Raw genomic sequence first — 19,553 nt, 5'->3', positions numbered from 1 at the left:
AAAATATTATTTTAACAGTAAGCTTTTATATTTATTATTTTAAGTTATTTTGTAAAGAAAGAAAGAAAAAAAGAAAAGGAAATTCTTTTGGAAGAAATTTTCGTCGAATGAAGTTGTGATCGCCGAAACTACGGCCTATTTTGAAGCAAAGGACAAATCGTACTACAAAAATGTTATCGAAAAGTTGAAGGGTCGCTATAATCAGTGTATCACCCTTGAAGGGAGTTATGTTGAATAAAAAAAAACTAAGTTTGCCAAAAAAAATGTGTTTAATTATGGTACGCCGGGGACTGTTTAATTGACCTGTTATATGTATTTATCTTACACGTTGTTTTATTTTCCCGTGTTCCTTTTAAGATTAAATATGTATATAAAAGGTTAAATAACTTAGGCATAAGATATGTACTTAAAATAATAATAGACAGTAAGCTCAGTTAAATTTGAACTTGAGTTTCAAGTGAGATTTTACGTAAATTTGTGAATTTGAGAATATATTTTATATTCTTCAAGTATACCAATAATTTACAAAAACTGTAACATTGGTTTGTTATTGTTGTATTTATATATTGATAAATAATGATATATTGTTTTATTGTCTCTTTTTCCTTTTCAAAATTGTTTTAAGATGAAAGATGTTTATAAGAGGTTCTTCATATTACATTTTTTAAATTATAAAGGTCCGAAAATATATCAAAACATTTTAACTTTTGTGTCAACAGAAATATTAGGTTATCTTGTGAAGTCAAGATAATGTATTCTATTTATATTATATTGTTCAAAAATACGTATAATTTTCAATAACTGGCAACATTGCAAATTGAAATCCTTGAGCCCATGCCATGATTTTCCCGAACTAGATTCTTGTACATAGGCATAGGAAGAATTGACAGATAACCCAATTTCATTTATACATCTATGACCTAAAACAACTCGGTACTCCTATAGAAGAAAGAACAACAACGAGAGAGAAAGAGGGTGAAGGATGAAAAATTGAATAGAAAGTAAGCTTTGGGCACGTCTAATTATTATTAATCATCGACGTCTAGATCATCGTTCTTTCGAAAGGGATATTTTAAAATGCAAGGTTACGATCGCCATCTTCTTCCCAAATGTCAGATAGATGCGTTGCATTCCGCTTACCCAAATGTCACCGATGACGCCTCAGTGTGTTTACGCGGGTGTGTTGGTCGTGTTATTATCAGACCTTGAAAGTTCAGGTTTGTATTTTTATTTGTCCGTTTATATTTTTATAGCAATAATCCGTAAACAAAGTTTATGTCCAATTCTGTCATAATCATTTCGTATAATGAAACATACGCATTAAAAATAACTAAAAAAATTATTTAAAACACTGTTTTAATGTATTTTTAGTTATACAGATATGATAATATATGGAGACATTTATTATTATTAGATCTTATTTGCATAACAGCACTTGTAAGACCTTCAAAATTAGGCGAAGTTTGAACATTCATTTAGAAGAAACGAGTTGTTTATATAAGATTTATTGTTTGTGAAGAGAATATCAATAAATGTTAAGTGGTTTCTTAAAAAAATCCATTGTATTTACTTCAAGTACATTTTACAACTTTATAAACTACATAGTTTTTCCTATATTCTGAATTATGAAATTATGTAATTTATAATTACGCTAAAATTGTTGTTTTTAAATATTTTTTATGTTTATGGTAATTAGTTTATGGTCATTATGGTTTTCATATGACAAATTAATCATATATTTCATTTGCCATCATTATATCGCCAATAATAGAATAAATAGAAATTTAACTTTATAGATGATCTTGAAAAATTATTTTGGGCAGAGTCCACAGTCCTGATGACATTGCAATTGCCTTTTCGAGTTATTTTATTTATTTGTTTTAATCGGTCTTCTAGGACACATGAAAGCATTTTATTGGTTCATTTAATTTATATGGATACGTTTATTTTGGATAGCATTTTCAATTTATGTAATATAGATAAGAATTCATTTAATATTTTTTATACATTTAATATTAATATGTTAATTGAAAAGTTCCCGGCCTGACACATAGATGGCGCTACTAGAATTAAGTCTATATGTTTTCTAGTTAGCCCTAACCCTCAAAAGATGCGTGTATAAATTTGACACATGTCGGATCATTAGTTTGTGAATTATAGCATTTTGAGTGGGCAACAAAAAATGATAAAAAGGAATTTCGCGTGTTGATAGAATATTGCTTTTTGAAGGGAAAAATACAGTTGAAGCGGAGATTACCCCAGGAAAATCTAACATCAAGGGTTGATATGTTAAGCTTAGACGTGGTGAAATGAGCACCGAAAACGGTGGACGCAGTGGACGCCCAGAAGAGGTTGTTACCGACGAAAGCATTTTAAAAAAATTCTCAAAATCATTTTGAATGACCGAAAATTGAAATTGAATGAAATAGCAGACACTTTAAAGATATCAACTGAACGTGTACATTATATCATTCACAAATATTTGGGTATGAGAAAGCTTTATGCAAAGTGGGTGCCGCGCGAGCTCTTTTTTGGTCAAAAACAAGGATGAGTTGATGATTTGGAGTAGTGTTTAAAAATGATCAAGCGTAATAAACCCGAGTTTTTTCGTCAATATGTGACAATGGGACCATCATTTCACTCCGAAGTCGAATCGATAGTCATCTGAGTGGACTGCACACGATGAATCCGCTCCAAAGCGTGGGAAAAAGCAACAGTCAGCAGGCAAGTTGATGGCGTCTGTATTTTGGAATGCGCATGGAATAATTTTCATTGACTATCTTGATAAAGGAAGAACTATCACTAGCGACTAAGGACGAAGCTGAAGGACGAAATCGCCGAAAAACGGCCGAAAACTATGGCAGATATCGATGAATTGGGCTTCGAATTGCTTCCTCATCCACCGTTTTCTCCAGATCTGCTTCAATGCTTGAAATAATTCGCATCGTATAAACCTGCCTTTATGTACTTTATTTTACGTAAAAGTAAGATTGAAAAGGGGAAGTTAATTGCTATTTCTTCTTACATACAGTCTTACGAAAAATTTGACGATATAAAACGTGGGGCAAAAAGCCCGTTACCATTTTGATTGCCTGTAACTTTGCTCGAATAAAAGATAAGTAACTTTGGTTTCCATAAAAAGTTTATTTGGTCTTTATATTTTTTTCGTTATGAATGAAAAATTATATCGGCTAAATGGTGACCGCGATTTGCTATGTTGATCAGGATCTCTCGGTATCAATTTTTGGACTGATTGAATTTTCTACGGGAACATTTTCAAATCAGTTATCAAAATCCACCTTAAACTTCGTGTAGAAATGTGTAATTGGGAACCACGTCTCCCAATTGATGTTTCTGGAGACTCTGCAACACTATCGCGTACCAGAACTACATTTTCAGTGTTACGAGACGTTCGTTATCTTTCAGGCCTGCCTGCTGTCGTATTATACTGTCGAAAATTCGCGTGTAAACGGTAAATTTTGTTTTTCTGAGGCACTGGACGATTAGGATGTTTTTGACTCAGTTTCCGCTTAGTGCCAATAATGGAACGATTATTTTCAATAAATATTGTTACAATTTCTGCTCGTTCTTGTGACATATATTTATCCATAACAAAATTTGGACGTCTACAGAACACAGTTAGCAGCCGTTAAAGTGAAACTGAGGTACACGTCACATAACTGAGACGGCGCACAATCAAAATGGTAGTGGGATTTTTGCCTCATCTGTTATAACTGTAACTGTTCATATCTTATACAGCATATTGTGCTTTTTAGTAAAATTGATTTCAAATATTAAAAATTTTTTTTTTCATTTCCATGTTATAGTTTTGGAACTTTAAACCTGAACTATATGGAAATTGGATACATAACTTTCCATTAACAATTTTCTTAGCAGTTTTAACCTGTGGTGATATTGAGATGGTGAACAATTAATGTGTTATGCCTGGTTATATAATTTAACAATTATTGGCCAGTGGCTGTTTCAATTTAATAAGAAATATTTAGGAAATATAAAATCTTAATCTCATTGAATCAGCTCATGTAGCAGTCAATTTAGTAAATGTACCAGATATCCTAACGGATTAAGAATGATAATAGCAGACAATTATTTTATAAGCATAGAAAAACTGATAAAATTATACTAAATTAAAAATAATTCGTAAGAACTTTCAATTAAACGTGAAAAATAAATAAAGAAACAATCAGAGTAGAACGGTGTTTTAAGCTCAACACGAATTGCATACATTATGAGTATGTTTTCACTAATACATTAATTTTTATAAAGCAGCTTTGTTTTCATTGCTGAATAAAATCTATTATATTTACACCTAATAGTTTAGTAAATGGTTATACGAGCTTGGATTTTATTCCTATTTTATTACCTTTTATTTTAATTAGCTTAAATGTGAATAAATTATACAGATCTGCAAAAAAAGAGTTGTTTAGGTTTTGTGATGTAATGTTGGTAGTGTTAGGTATGCTGAATTCGAAGATGATGTTCTTTGTATCATAGGATGACACGTTCCTTAACAATATGGATAACTACATTAAACAAGTTATTCTAACTATTCACCAACAGTAGTCTGATATTATTGAGATGCTCTATTTTTCTTGGCTCTTTTCCATCTCTCTAATGTCCTGAAGAAATCGTTTACCTTGTTCTTCACTCACATCTCCCAAATTTTCAGGAAAGTAGTCAAGGTAGAAATGAAGGAAATGTACTTTTAGACTCATTAGATAAGTTAAAGTTTGAAATGCTTTTCGTATTATTTTGAAGATTTGTTTATAGTTAGGCTCTTCATGATTGCCTAAAAATATCTTTATGAGCTTAAAAATAATCCACCCTTCTTTTTGTAGATTTTGTTTTTTTCTGTTTTTTGTCCTAATAAATTGTGAGTCTAAATAATCTAATGTCTGGTCCAACGAAAACAACTTTTTCGCCTTAACTTCTGGAAGGTCTAGAAAGTTTGAAATGATGTATTCGAAGCAAACTCCCTCTTTGGGAAGTAATTTTATAAATTTCTTCATTAGTCCCAAATAAGAGCAATGTACACAACATTGTAAAACCGCTACACAGCTGCCAGTGGTTTTTGTTCGAAGAATCAACCAATTCCAAATTTTGTAGTCAAGTCTTCTTTGAGGTTTAAAGAATGATCTTACAGGAATAAAAACTAGCTTTGTGAAACAGAACTGCCTTGTGTGCTGTATCGTATTGGATCTTATATGCATCCATCAATCCTTCAATATTAGTGCAATAAACTAATTCGTCCTCTTGGGCAAAATAAGGAGTGAACTATTACTTACGATATCTAAACCAGGAGAAAGACACTAATGGCAGAAATAAGTTATGTCCTTGAGTAGCATATTTAGGAAGACTAAAATCTCTTACCAAATCATTTAAATTCTTCGCTCTGGGAAAACATTTTTGGGCATTAACCATTTTCCTCAGAACTTGGAATCACTGCCAACGTTGTAATAGATTGTAAATTGAAGTATGAAATTTATTACTCCCATTTTGCGTTTTATTCACTCACATCACACGAACATAAATAAATATGGTTCTTCTGCTAGCGCCATATTATAGGAATTCAATATTTTAAAAAAATCCTGACGTTCTGGATTTTTTTCTATATTATTTTCGTTTTCAGTATGCGAAAATACATAAAAGTTAGTTGAAAATACTCAGACAGCTTTTTGTTACAGACCTATGTTAGTTAACTGTTGTTGTAAAAGCTATTTTTGTGAAAATACATAATAATGTGTACAGTTGATGTTCTGAGATATCTTTAACCGCGCTGGTTTTGTAATGTAGTTTTTTTCCAGTAATAATTAATTGTACTTTTTTATTTTTTTTTATAAATTTTTAAAGTCTTCTTTTACCAACTATGGGTTTATCTGGACTGGACCTACAGTTTAACGTGGGTTCCGAACCACGGTCCTCAGCAATAAAGCCTACCGATTGGCGAGTGACCAACTTTAGAAATCATCCCAGAATACATCCGGTCTTACCCAGCCTGGTTACTGGCGTGACTGGGATCATATTCCTCGTCGGATTTTACACTCTTGCCTAGAACATTCACAAATTTTAAACAATCACAAACATAAATTTACGACCTTGCCCCAGCAGGATTCGAACCCGCGGCTATCGCAACAGTAGGATGACTGTCCCATCGCCTTTACCACAGTGCCACCAAGCCGGCACTTTTTTATTTGATTTGGATCTTTTAAAATTTGACGCTTTATTGTAAAAAAATACGTAAAATATATTTTATTCAAAGCATTGTCTATGGATGGTCGTTACTTTTCACATTTTTCAAGTAATTTGTAGATCGCCTCTCGAAAGAACGATGTATCTTTCGACGCTATTCATAAATAGACCCATTTTTAGTATCTTTATAAGAAGTTAAGAGCTGCTCCGACAGATCGCGACTGATATGTCGGAACAAGTAGTAATCAATAGGAGCAAGATCTGGAGAATAAGGTGGGTTTTGCAACATTTGGTCAAGCGATGCCACGCTGAAGAATAACATTGTTGTGTCTTTGCTCGTAGTCTCGCCATTTTTCGCACATTGCTTGACTCAAACGATTAATTATAGTAAATTGATCCCATTGATGGATTTATTGGTTAATGCCTTTAAATCTTCGTCTTCAAATTTGTTGGGCGGTCCAGAATCATCTTTATCTTCGGCATGAAAATCGCCACTTTTAAAACGTCGAACCCAGTATTCACAAGTTGGAATCGATAACCATCAGCAGCCATTTTTTTAAATTGAAGTACCGCAAATGTGAATTATTCGTAATATTTTTACAAATTTTCAACGTGTTGAAAAAATCTTTAGTTCACATTTCGACGAAATGACACATAGTAAAAAATGAAGCGTGTAAGGCTTAACATGAAATTGGTAACAAATATACCTGATGCGATTTAATACCCAGTAACATTATCTGTTGTAAATCCTTTAAAATTTAATTATAGCTCATAATAAAAATGATATACCTTACGACATACATTAAAGTCAAAAAATTTTATTTATATTAAATAATTTTTGAGGAAAATATGAAAAAAAATATTTAGGATACCAAGATAGTATAAAATCTTAATTATAAATAAATATTAGTAATCAAAATTTAATATAAACATCACAAACATCAGTATCTGTATTGTTTCAAAGCTTCAAAGGTCAGAAGAACTGCATCCTGCAAGGTACATACCTGGAAAACCTGATTTTTTCGCTATTGAATAAAAACGTACGCTCAAAACTAAATTTTGTTTGCTAATTGGCTTTGTCTTGATCAAAATTCGACGTTAAAGCGATGCGACGTCTGCGATAGTAACAGCGTTTGCTTTTACAACAATAGACGTTCATTTTCAACTTCGGTAAATAAATATGTCATCGTTAAACCTGTAATTCTCAAGGTTTCAGTCAATAAGGTGTTATCTAACAGATCAAAAAAAGATATATTGCTTAGTAAAACAATGTAAAGTTTGTCGTTTCAATTATCATTCTACTAATAATTAATTAATTCCTGCTTTTATGTTAGGTAATATTTAATATTCTAATAACAAGTTTCCAGTATAAGATACACTTGAGTATTGGAAGAATGTAGTGTGGTCAAATAAATCGTCGTTGACATTTTTTCTTACAAAAGGTTAGGTTTATATATGGAAAACCCTAAAAGAAGCCTACGATCCGGACAGCCTGCGTCCTATAGTCAAGCTTTGGGGAGGGTTCGTTATGATTTGAATATCTTACTCTTACTATGACTAGCCTATTGCTCCCAAACTCCCATATTCCAAGGCCCTTAAACACATAGTCAAAAAGGTTCAGTTTTGTTTTTGGTGGATCAGAATATCATAAAACATCTACTTTATCTAGTAAAATTACCAGACTTCAACATATTGAACCGTTATAAGGAGTGATGAGTGAGAAGTAGATATCCATCTCGAACATCTGCGAAAGAATTGACGGATGTTTTGTAAAAAAATAGGACAAGGTATTATTGGAAATCAATTCATACACTCTACGAATATATTCCGTAAAGAATTGCCGAAATTATTTTGAAGCCCTCTGATGGCATTGAGGAAGATTATGATGGTACATCACAAATAATAAAATTCATGGAGATCTTTGATTGAAGACTTTTTAAATTCAAATCTGTGAATGTAGCTCTAAGATCTACATAGATAATAGTGGAATCGAGAACAAGTGTTAGATAGTTTCGAAATTAACAGTTTAGTTATTAATTTGAATAGTGACTCAAAAAGTGACAATAACTGAATGAAACTTTCGGGATGTGAGATTATAATCCAATGCTGACAGTTACCAAGACAGGGTGAGTGGAAACAACTGAAATGGTGAGCAGATAATTAATATAGGACTATTGTGGAAGGTTAATTATTCACAACATACATGAATAACAGAAGAACAGAATTAATTGTTCAGAATATACATGAGTAACAGAGTATCAGAAGAAATTAAGGAGAAATACAATGACATCAAAATGACTTGACAATGATAAGAACTAAGCGTAAAAATATAAATAAGTACATTATTTATTTAATAAATCAATAATCAATTGTTAGTTAGGTGGGTTATGCCTCTAGGGGATATATATAACATAAAAACGTACTGTAAAGTGTCGCAGGTGGTGTGGAAAATAATTCAATGCAAATATAACAAAACAACCCTAACCTACAAACGATTGTAACTGTATAATTAACTGTAGTTTAAATCCTTCGATATGCATCAGTTGTAACATAATATTTAAAATAAATTATATTTGATGACATTATTTTATTTACATTAGTATTTTGTTATGTGGGTATCAAAATAAACCAAAAGTTAAATTTGATGCAGCAACACTATGACGTGTTTTATTGAATATACTATAGATGCCAGATTGTAATGAAATTTTGATATGTATTACTTGAAAGTTCTTATTACTGCCAGATTAGTTTAGAAATCTTAGAAGTTATGTTATGTCCAAGATTTGAATGATGTGCCTTCAATAATTCAAAAATACCGCGCGAGAATAGATTATTGAGATAGAATATTTTGAATGATTTGATATCGACATGAACATCCTGTCTATTGTTACAGTAAGTAAAAATCTGGTAACTTACCTCTTCATCATTTTCGCTTCCATCGGCTGATGGCGCTTCTGTAGTAGTCGTTGTCGACTGTTTACCAAATATCAATGACGTAGCTCGTATACAATCGACGTCTTGTAAACTTAACCAGAAAAAACCTGAAAATAAATCGTTAGGTTTAGATAACAATGACTCGCTAGTTTATTATTATATTTTAATTTAATTTTATTATTCAGAAAGTGTATATTTCGATGGGATTACAATTTGTCACGATTTTTCGAACGTATCTTGAACAATTGATTGATGATCTATATATTTGACAGGATACAACAATTCTAGGATTATGTTACTAAATGTTATTGTACGTTATGTTTTAAATAGATCTTTGGCATGTATAGGGCCTCTTGAATTACTGCTTTATTATGGTTTATAGTGATCGGCTATAACAGTATCACTAAAAAGATGGCATAATAAAAGGTATAAACCGGAAATATATTATACGAATATACCATATACCATAACCATAACATATAGAGTTAAATAACATTTACAGTTAAAAGCACTTCAATCACTTCACAGCAAATAATTCTTATATAAACAAATTTAAAAAACCGGGCAATGTATATAAAAATAAAAATACAAATACAACAAAATACATATTACTTTAATAAAATGATAATAACTGATATAAAACTCATACTAGATATTAATTTATCCCAATTTATATTGTTCCCTTCAATGTACTGCCCCTTGCTTTTATTGCCGATATTAAATTTATGCCCATTTTATATTATTTCTATACACGATCTTTTTCAAGACTCACTTTTATTAACGATGGTTTATCTGGACTAGATACAATTTGCGCAGTCTATATGGGCGCCGAACCACGGTCCTGGGCATTAAGCCTACCGACTAGCGAGTGACCAACTTATAAATCATCCTAGAAGACATCCGGTTTTACCCAGCCTGGTTACTGGCGTGACTGAGATCAATTTCCTTGTAAGATTTTACACTTTTACTTAAGAACAATCACAAACATAAATTTACGACCATGCCAAAACAATATAATATTAATAATATATAATATATTATAATATATAATATATAATTATATATATTAATATATAATATATTATATATAATTATATATTAATATATAATATTATCGCAACAGTATGTGGACCGTCCTGTCGCCTTTACCACTGCGCCAACCATGCCGACTATATCACTACTGTATTAGTTAATTATCGCGAAATGAGCGACAATAAACTTCGTGTTTTAGTTTCAGAGTTAACGTCATGGAAAATAATACATTTTCTATGAATCAAAATTGTATTTTTTTATATTTTCATTCGTATATTTCAATTGTATTGGTTGTCGATAACAGATAATAATATCATATTCTTGGGCACTACTGCAGACTAAATTACTTTTTCCCAACTGCTTTTGATACTTTTTATATTTAAAAACTGTTAATATTTTTTGATCACATTGGTATATTTCTTGCTACATTTTTCTTGGATTTGAGATGAACCAACGAAAATGTGATGTCCTCAATATAGGAAGATCAATATGAATCAATATTGATTTATACAATGACTATTACTATATATACGCGACTTGAAAGCCGCCTGTTAGCAAAAACCGAAATTACATTTTGTCCAGCTGTTTTAAATACTTTTTATATTTATTTAAGTCTTACTATTTTAGTATTTTTTGCATTTAGGATGTGTTAGTATTTACTTACATCATAACTAAATTTCGAATAAGGATGAAAGCATTAAAATGAAATGAGAAAACATTTTTTCAAAATTGAAAATATGGTGACCTCAATATAATATAATTTAGATCTAGATAAGCTTTAAGGATTTACACAATGCCATTTATATTTATTTATATCCTATATTATTTAAGATCTAAAACACTTAACGCTCTGCCTGAAAGTGCAAATTTAATTATTTGAAAGGTTCCTTAAATGATAAAAAAACCCAAAGAAGGTCAAGGTAAACCTCCATGAAAATAATATCTAGTAAAACTAAATGTTTAATTCACTTTTATGAATTCTTAATGTAAAAATAATCGTAGAAATTCAGTGATATTAATTCTATTTCGTTTGTGTTAATGATACTTTTTAGATCTTTTTATATGAAAATAGAACGAAAGAAACTTATTTTTCCGATCAGAGATTACACAAAAGTGAAAGGATACAAGACAGAAAAAAGCTTCTTTAGCTTGAACATTTTACTATTTATATGGCAAGATGAGCACGAATTTAAAACGTGTACAATCGAAATTTAGTTCGTATATACAGTATTGCAAAAATATAGATGCAAACTATTATTTTAATATTTTAAACATTTCACCAAATAGAATAAAAAGTTTTATATAAAATATATGTTGTATGCATATTTTTGTTCAAGTGACCTAAGTTAGCGATGATTATCATTTTGTGGATATAAAAGCTGTCGATATATATGGAAAAATTGTAGCGTGTTGCTTCTCAGGGGAGTGTTTTCTGTGTAATTAATTTAATATTTCTATTATTTAACAATCTTTACTGTCCGGGTTAATAATTAACTATTCAAAAAACATAAATATTGTTTTGAGAAATTATGCTAAAACTTAAAAGAAAGGAGATGTAGTAAAAATCTGTTTAAAAAAAAGAAAGTTGTCAGGATGACCTCAGAAATTTTACACTACAAATGAGTTATTTTATTATTAATTACTAAGGCAATGTAACCATTATTGTTACAGATTTAGTTCAAATGGCTAAAACATATCTAATATTCGAATATGGGAAATGGGACTGGAAAAGCTAGTAATGCTTACAGCTGAAATGAATCATCAATTTTTAGTCTATATTACTAGGTTTAAACAATGATTTAAGTTTTGTTGGTCCGATGTTTCACTTGCTGTATGCTGAGAAATTAATAATGCCTTATTAGTTAATTTGTTAAAAACGAGACTAATCTGATTAAATATTAATAAATAACAAACATTATAAAGATTAAATCTAATGGTGAATATACGAAGTATGAATGTAAACAACTGTGTTACGGTTTTTTTAAATATATTTTAAAGTATCCTTTTACCAACTATGGGTTTATCTGGACTGGGCCTAAAGTTTAACGTGGGCTCCGAACCACGGTCCTCAGTATTAAGCCTACCGACTGGCGAGTGACCGACTTTAGAAATCATCCCGGTCTTACCCAGCCTGGTTACTGGCTTGACTGGGATTATTTTCCTTGTCGGATTTTACACTCTTGCCTAGAACATTCACACATTTTAAACAAACACAAACATAAATTTACGACCATGCCCCAGCAGGATTCGAACCCGCGGCTATCGCAACAGTAGGAGGACCATCCCATCGCCTTTATCACTGCGCCACCAAGCCGGCTCATACTGTTTCTGCCAATAACCTTTCCTTCTGATCACTAGCAATTATAAGGGTTCTCCATGTACTAAATAAATTAGAGACCAGGCAACAACAATAAAAATAATGTAATTTTGAAGTACTATGAAGTATGAAGTAATTAAATTTACTAACAAAAATAGACCTGGATAAAATAAACAAAATATAAAACTATCAATGACACCCTAATGATCTAATGACAAGGAAAATACAATGCATTATAGTCAGTATAGGTAAATAAATTAATGTTTTGTAAAAATAATGATGTATTCACTGATATTTCTTATTAATGGGGTTTATGGATCAAGAATAATAGCGAAAATTGGTGAATTTTGGCGAAAAATGGTCATATTTGGAGATATTTAGGAAAATTTCACTGCTTTTATATAACAGGGCAATTGAAAAGTTCCTGGCGTGACACATAGATAGTGCTACTAGAATTAAATTCATATGTTTTTTATCCCTAATCTTCAGAATGTGCTTGTATAAATTTGACAGCTGTCGGATCATTAGTTTCAAAATTATAGTTATAGAAAAAAATGGACAAAATGGAATTTTGCGTGTTGTTAATATATTGCTTTTTGAAGGAAGAAATACAGTTGAAGCAAAAACATAGCTTGATGCCGAGTTTCCGGATACTGCCCCAGGAACATCAACCATATGTTGACCATACATAACCAATGTATACTAAGGTTAGACGTGGTGAAATGAGCACCGAAGACGATGAACGCAGTGGACGCCCAAAAGAGGTTGTTACCGACGAAAATATTAAAAAATCCACAAAATGATTTTGAATAACCAACAAAATGAGGTTGAAATTGAGATTGAATGAAATAGTAGACACTCTAAAGATATCAACTGAACGAAGCTCTGTTCAAAGTGCGTGCCGCGCGAGCTCACATTTGACCAAAAACAACGACGAGTTAATAAACCAGAGTTTTTGACCAGCAACAGTCGACTGGCAAGGTTATGGCGTCTGTATTTTGAGATGCGCATGGAATAATTTTCACTGACAACATTGAAAAAGGACTATTACATAGCGTTATTGGACCGTTTGAAGGACGAAATCGCCGAAAAACTATCGCATTTGAAGAAAAAGAACGTGCTGCTTAACCAAGACAATGCACCGTGTCACCAGTTAGTCAAAACAATTGGGATTCGAATTGCTTCCTCATCCACCATATTATCCAGATCTGGCCCCCAGCTAGTATTTCTGTTCTCAGATCTCAAAAAAATGCTCGGTGGTAAGAAATTTTCGTCGAATGAAGAGGTGATCGACGAAAGTGAGGCCTATTTTGAAGCAAAGGACAAATCGACTACAAAAATGGTATCGAAAAGATGGAGGGTCACTATAATCAGTGTATCATCCTTGAAGGGAATTATGTTGAATAAAAAAACTAATTTTTCCATAAAAATATGTTTAACTATGGTAAGCTGGGAACTTTTTAATTGACCTGTTATTATATATTGTCGGCAGTATTGTAGCAGTATTCACCGATATGATGCTGTATCATGAGGTGATTTTCCTTATCGTAGCATCAATGGGTTTCAGGAAACAATATTCTAGGATTAATCAGGTTTACATAATCACCAATATCACAGAAAAACCACTAGATGAAAATATTCTCCTGTCCAATATTTAAAAAAATCATACATAAAAGTCATATATAACTGACCAATACTCAGAGTTAAACAAGAAGATTCTATCTTGAGGGAAATACAAGCAAGTATGCCATAAAGAAGTAAATTTGGAACACTCCTTTCTCTTCTGTATACTCGGGACTTACCTATATTCAATGAAAATGTTGTTGCTTCCTTGACACTGCAATTCTAGCCATTGAAGATAACAACACTGAATTAATCGAGAAGTTACAAACAGCTATTGCAGAAATACAATGTTAGGCAGGAAAATGGCGCACCAAAATGAATCAAAATAAATCAGTGCATATTGATTTCACCAACAAGATAATCAATCACAAGCCAGTATATATAAATAAACAAGTAGTCTCGTATGAAAATACAGCCAAATATGTTGCTATATCTCTTGATGTTAAACTCAGGTGGAAGTCACATATTAAGAAAAAGTGTACAGGTTATTTTGTTGATATTTAAACCTGTTAGTATATATTAAGTTTTTGCTTCAACAACAAGTCTTGAAACCAGTATAGACTTATAGTGTTCAATTTGGCCTCAGTTTAGGAGTTGATAAATTAAATTAAAGCGTTTGTATGCGATGAGAATGATTTAAAACGAGATAATATTATTATCACAAGAATTGCTCGAATAATAACGGTTTGGCTGGCCATAAAACTGAAGTGCATATGGTGGGCTGTTAAAATCGAATGCAATGCAAAATATGCAATATCGCTATATAACACAACATAATAGATGTAAAGCAATACTATTGCCTGACAATGTTCAGCCACACATTGTAAAAGTTGTAAAGGATACACTGTTGCAGTTCGAGTGGAAATTTATGTCGTACTCTTCAGACATTCAGCGCCTTTTCGTTATCATTTCTTCAGATCAATGTAGCAGGATTTAGTTGGCACACAGTTTCAAAATGCTGAAGAAGTGTGATAGTGGATCGATGATTGGATCGCTTCCAAACTAACATCATTCTTTCGATACGGTATGGCCATGTTGCTATAGAGTTTGGAAAAACAATGGAAAATATTTCTATAATATATATTGTATCAGTATTTTTCAATTAATGTTTTTGAAGTGAATTGTTTTTGAATCTTTTGTTAAAAATTGTCAAAATACATTCAAGCACGTAACAAGTAACTTTTACAAATATAATATTTATAGTTAAATTTTATTTGAATGGTAAAATTTTCTACCTAAAATCATATTTTATGTCTATTAATTTTGTCTAAAATATTTGTATGTATTGATATTTGTATGTATATTAGTACTGAAAGTTTTCAGCTTTTACGCAATTATTATTTGTTTATTTATTTATACCGTATAAGAACAACTGAAACAATTAACATTTAGTACGAATGCGCATATTAAATTTTTAGAAATATTTCTTAAAAGCTGAAAATGTCAATGCCAAGAAAAAAATACTAAGAAAAAACTAAATATCATTAATATTCAACATTAGTATTACTCAGAATATACGCATGGGTAACATCCTTTAATTTTCATGGTGTACGTCTGGGCTTTAGATTTTTGTTGTGATGAAGATTGGCTTGAATTTTAATGTCTCTATAGTTGCCTGGTACTAGGCAATTGTAAAAATTATTTTATATTATGTAAATATACTATATAATAAAAAAATGATGTACCATGTAAGTTGTATCTGACTATATTAAAGCATTGGTCCTTCTGTCATATTCCATTAAAGCTAATTTCATTAGAAAGATTCATTCATTACTTCTATGTACTATTCAAATGTTTGTCGATTTCGAAAATATAATAATTATAAAGAATAGTACCTACAAGTAAAATACTAGTGACTATAAATATATCTTATACTATACCAAAGTCATACATCAGGCCTATCAGGCATTTATTCGTAAAAAAATTCTGTGTAAAATAAAAAAAAGTTTTACAGTTTTCTGTGTTATATAACCTCTCAAAACAGTAGAGGTTACTGTGGCAAATGGCAAATGGCAGTGGTTTTAATTGAATACTCAATTTAAACGCAACAAGAACTGTAGTTTCAGCTTAACTAGGAGTTACCTAAACAACTATTAAATTTGGGAACTAGTATATATTCTGACACATTCATACATTCGTTGATTACGACAGGTGAAGAAAACATGTAAAAAGTTGTAAAAATATGTAAAACATCTGCAGACATCGACTTAAAGAAGATTCTTCTGTACACCTCATATGACACGAAGGAGGTGTTTTTTATTATGAATTCTTGGAAATTAGTCACTAGAGTCATTTAGCGGGTAAGGAAGTAGATAAATCATATTGTTCCCTGACAGAGTTCCTTTAAAATTACTTCTCAAACTCTTTAAAATGTAAGATGGTAAGTATGCAGCATATGCATCAGGTATGACCTCATCCGATTACTATTATTTTTTCATCATTAATAATTATTTTTTCCAGTCAATGTAGCATGTCTTAACGATAAGTCCATCTTAGTGCTGGTCGATGTAGATCATAGATAAATTGTTACAAAATATATCTTATTTGTATGTTACCTGAGTTGTTGTCTGTTATTTTGTATTAAATAAATTTGTAAGTGTTACCATAGAATATTTATATAAAAATAAGACAGAATTATTTATTAGGGAATGAGATTACTAATTGTTAAATGTCATAAGTCAAATAAAGAAAATATTTCACAATATTATTTTCATGAAAATATGTTATCCAAGTTACTTTGGATGCTGTTGCTTTGATCTTTCTAGTTTGATCGGTCAAATAAATATGATAGTATTTAGCCAGCCCTTATATAGTAAAGCTAACCAAGACATTTCAATCTTTTCACAAGACTAAGAATTTCAATTATTAATATTCAGTTTTTAACCTTCTTTTGGAAGTATCTTAAATTCATATCGACGAAATGTAATTTTTAAGGTCAATAATGAAATATTTTTGTAAAAATAAAGATGATGCTCAGCCAGACCATGGAGAGGCCTTTTTGCTTTGTGCCTGCCTTTTTTTAGATCGAGCGATGTCCAGCTGATGGTAATATCGCTAAGTTGAATAAACAACGATCTTCCGTCGGCCTGAGTTTCTGTCACTTATTCACATATTATATATTAAAACTTATAACATAGCACTGATGTAAATTTAGGTATAAAAGTAATTGATGTATGATGGTTGGTACGAACGAATGCAATGACTTATTATAGGATTGGTACCATGCAGTAAGAGGGTTTAAAAGATTACGGTCAAAAATATGTTGTTGTTTTAGATGGCAGTGAGTTACGAAACTGGCATCAATTAGTTCTTGGGTATCTTTTTTAAAATAAAAGTAAACTGTTTCTTATATTACTTATTGTTAATTACTTATATTATTATTTACAGTTACAATACAATGCAACACTATAAAGTTCTCGAAATATCATCGATCATACGTATTTTAATTTGGCTTATAAAACTTGGCTTGATGTCGAGATTCCGGATACTGCCCCAGAAAAATCAACCATCAAGGATTTATATGCTAAGTTTAGACGTGGTGAAATGAATACCGAAGACGCAGTGGACGCCCAAAAGAGGTTGTTACCGACGAAAACATTTAGAAAATTTACAAAATGATTTTGAATGACCATAAATTGAAATTGAATGAAATAGTAGACACTCTAAAGATATCAACAACGACTAGTTGATGATTCGAAGCTGACAATGGATGAAACATGGGTCCATCATATCACTCCGAAGTCCAATCTACAATCATCCGAGTGAACTGCACACGATGAACCCGCTCCAAAGCGTGGGAAAACGCAATAGTTCTCTGGTAAGGTTGTGGCGTCTGTATTTTGGGATGCGCATGGAATAATTTTCATTGACTACCTTGAGAAAGGAAGGACCATCAACAGCGACTATTACATAGATACGTTATTGGACCGTTTGAAGTGAAAAAGAAAGTGCTGTTTCACCAAGACAATGCACAGTGCCACACGTCAGTGAAAACGATGGCAAAAATCCATAAATTGGGCTTCGAATTGCTTCACCATCTACCGTATTCTCTAGATCTGGCCCCCAGCGACTATTCTCTGTTCTCATATCTCAAAAGAATGCTTACTGAGACGAAATTATCGTCGAATGAAGAGGTGATCGCCGAAACTGAGGCCTGTTTTGAAGCAAAGGACAAATCGTACTACAAAAATGTTATCGAAAAGTTGGAGGGTCTATCTATAATTAGTATATCACCCTTGAAGGGAATTATGTTGAATAAAAAAAATTAATTTTGCCAAAAAATATGTTTTACTATGGTAGGCCAGGGACAATTAACCTGTTGTTTACCAACAAATTTATCAATATTTTAACTTGAATTTGATGTACGAAAGCATCCTTATATATTCTTAATATTCGAGATATATATTCTTGAAATATATAACTTAAAAGAACTGGCAACGTAACAAAATCAAAATTTTGTGTGCATTGTCTGCGTGTCTATTAGTAGACTGTTGCGAATACTATAACCTTAACCCTAACCTATATTCTTACTATCCTATCGACCACGTGAAAGTAATATCAAATACATAATTGATATTAGCCAGTATTTCTGCACAATTTAAGAATTACAATAAGAGATGTTTGTTGTGCTACGCCATCTATAGTAAATCCTATAAAACTAATTCATAATCATCGCGGCATATTCTGAATTAAATTAGACAATTTATTTTTTTATTAGTTTTAACACATTTCCCATATTACCACATTATTAAAGAAAATTGAAATGAACACTGCGAGAATTGTACATCTTTTAACACGACTCAATTGTTTAAAAAATAACCAACCACATTCAAGATATAAACAATCAATATGTAATCTGTACACACGGAAACCTTTGAAAAACAAGCGAGCAATATTAATGAACTCCTTGATCGCTTTCTTCTCTCTCTGTCGCAAAAGTTTTGTTTTCATTGAACGAAAGAATCTATCAAGGACATTCAAGTTATTCAAATAAATATTTTTACTTACCGGCTGCTAAAAATATCCATAGTCCAGGTGGTCTCTTCATTCTGAAACAAAGACAAAACCAAAATGAGTACTACTCGAGAAATTCGATTGTCATGCTAAATTAAATGGGATTTTATTTCCTTTTATCTCATTATAATTCATGATGATGATAGAACGAAAAGTGACGGATGGATCTTATCTGAAGAGGTTTCTTCGAACAATCTCCACCGTCTACCACAAACAAAAAGAAAGAAACGAGAAACAAGACTTAAAAGTTACGCCATATTGTTTCTTTCGAATTGTCTTGCGATAATAAGACACAAAAAGTTCGGCAACGTCTTTTTTATGTACCGTATCGAATAAAACGGTATACAGTACAATCTTGAACTGTGATATTTGAAACTAATTGATATTTGACTGTTGTTCTTTATCGGTTCATTTAAATTATATT

At 31.4% G+C, this 19,553-nt stretch overlaps 1 protein-coding gene across 1 annotated transcript in view; it reads right to left on the bottom strand.

Annotated features, from left to right (window-relative positions):
* Positions 1 to 19,553, bottom strand: part of Cpap1-h (cuticular protein analogous to peritrophins 1-H) — a 93,115-nt gene that overhangs the window by 30,197 nt on the left and 43,365 nt on the right. The window contains exons 2-3 of the mRNA XM_076404170.1: positions 19,124 to 19,164; positions 9,127 to 9,251 (exon numbers count right to left, since the gene is read on the bottom strand). Coding sequence (XP_076260285.1) covers positions 9,127 to 9,251; positions 19,124 to 19,163 — 165 coding nt within the window. The 5' untranslated portion in view covers position 19,164. The remainder of the gene's footprint in view (positions 1 to 9,126; positions 9,252 to 19,123; positions 19,165 to 19,553) is intronic.

This window comes from Rhynchophorus ferrugineus, unplaced genomic scaffold, assembly GCF_030347505.1.
Source record: "Rhynchophorus ferrugineus isolate W39M unplaced genomic scaffold, kcgeb_rfMv2 rfM4, whole genome shotgun sequence".
NCBI lineage: Eukaryota > Metazoa > Arthropoda > Insecta > Coleoptera > Curculionidae > Rhynchophorus > Rhynchophorus ferrugineus.
Note: the sequence above shows the minus strand (reverse complement) of the source record. Positions and strands in the feature narration are given on the sequence as shown.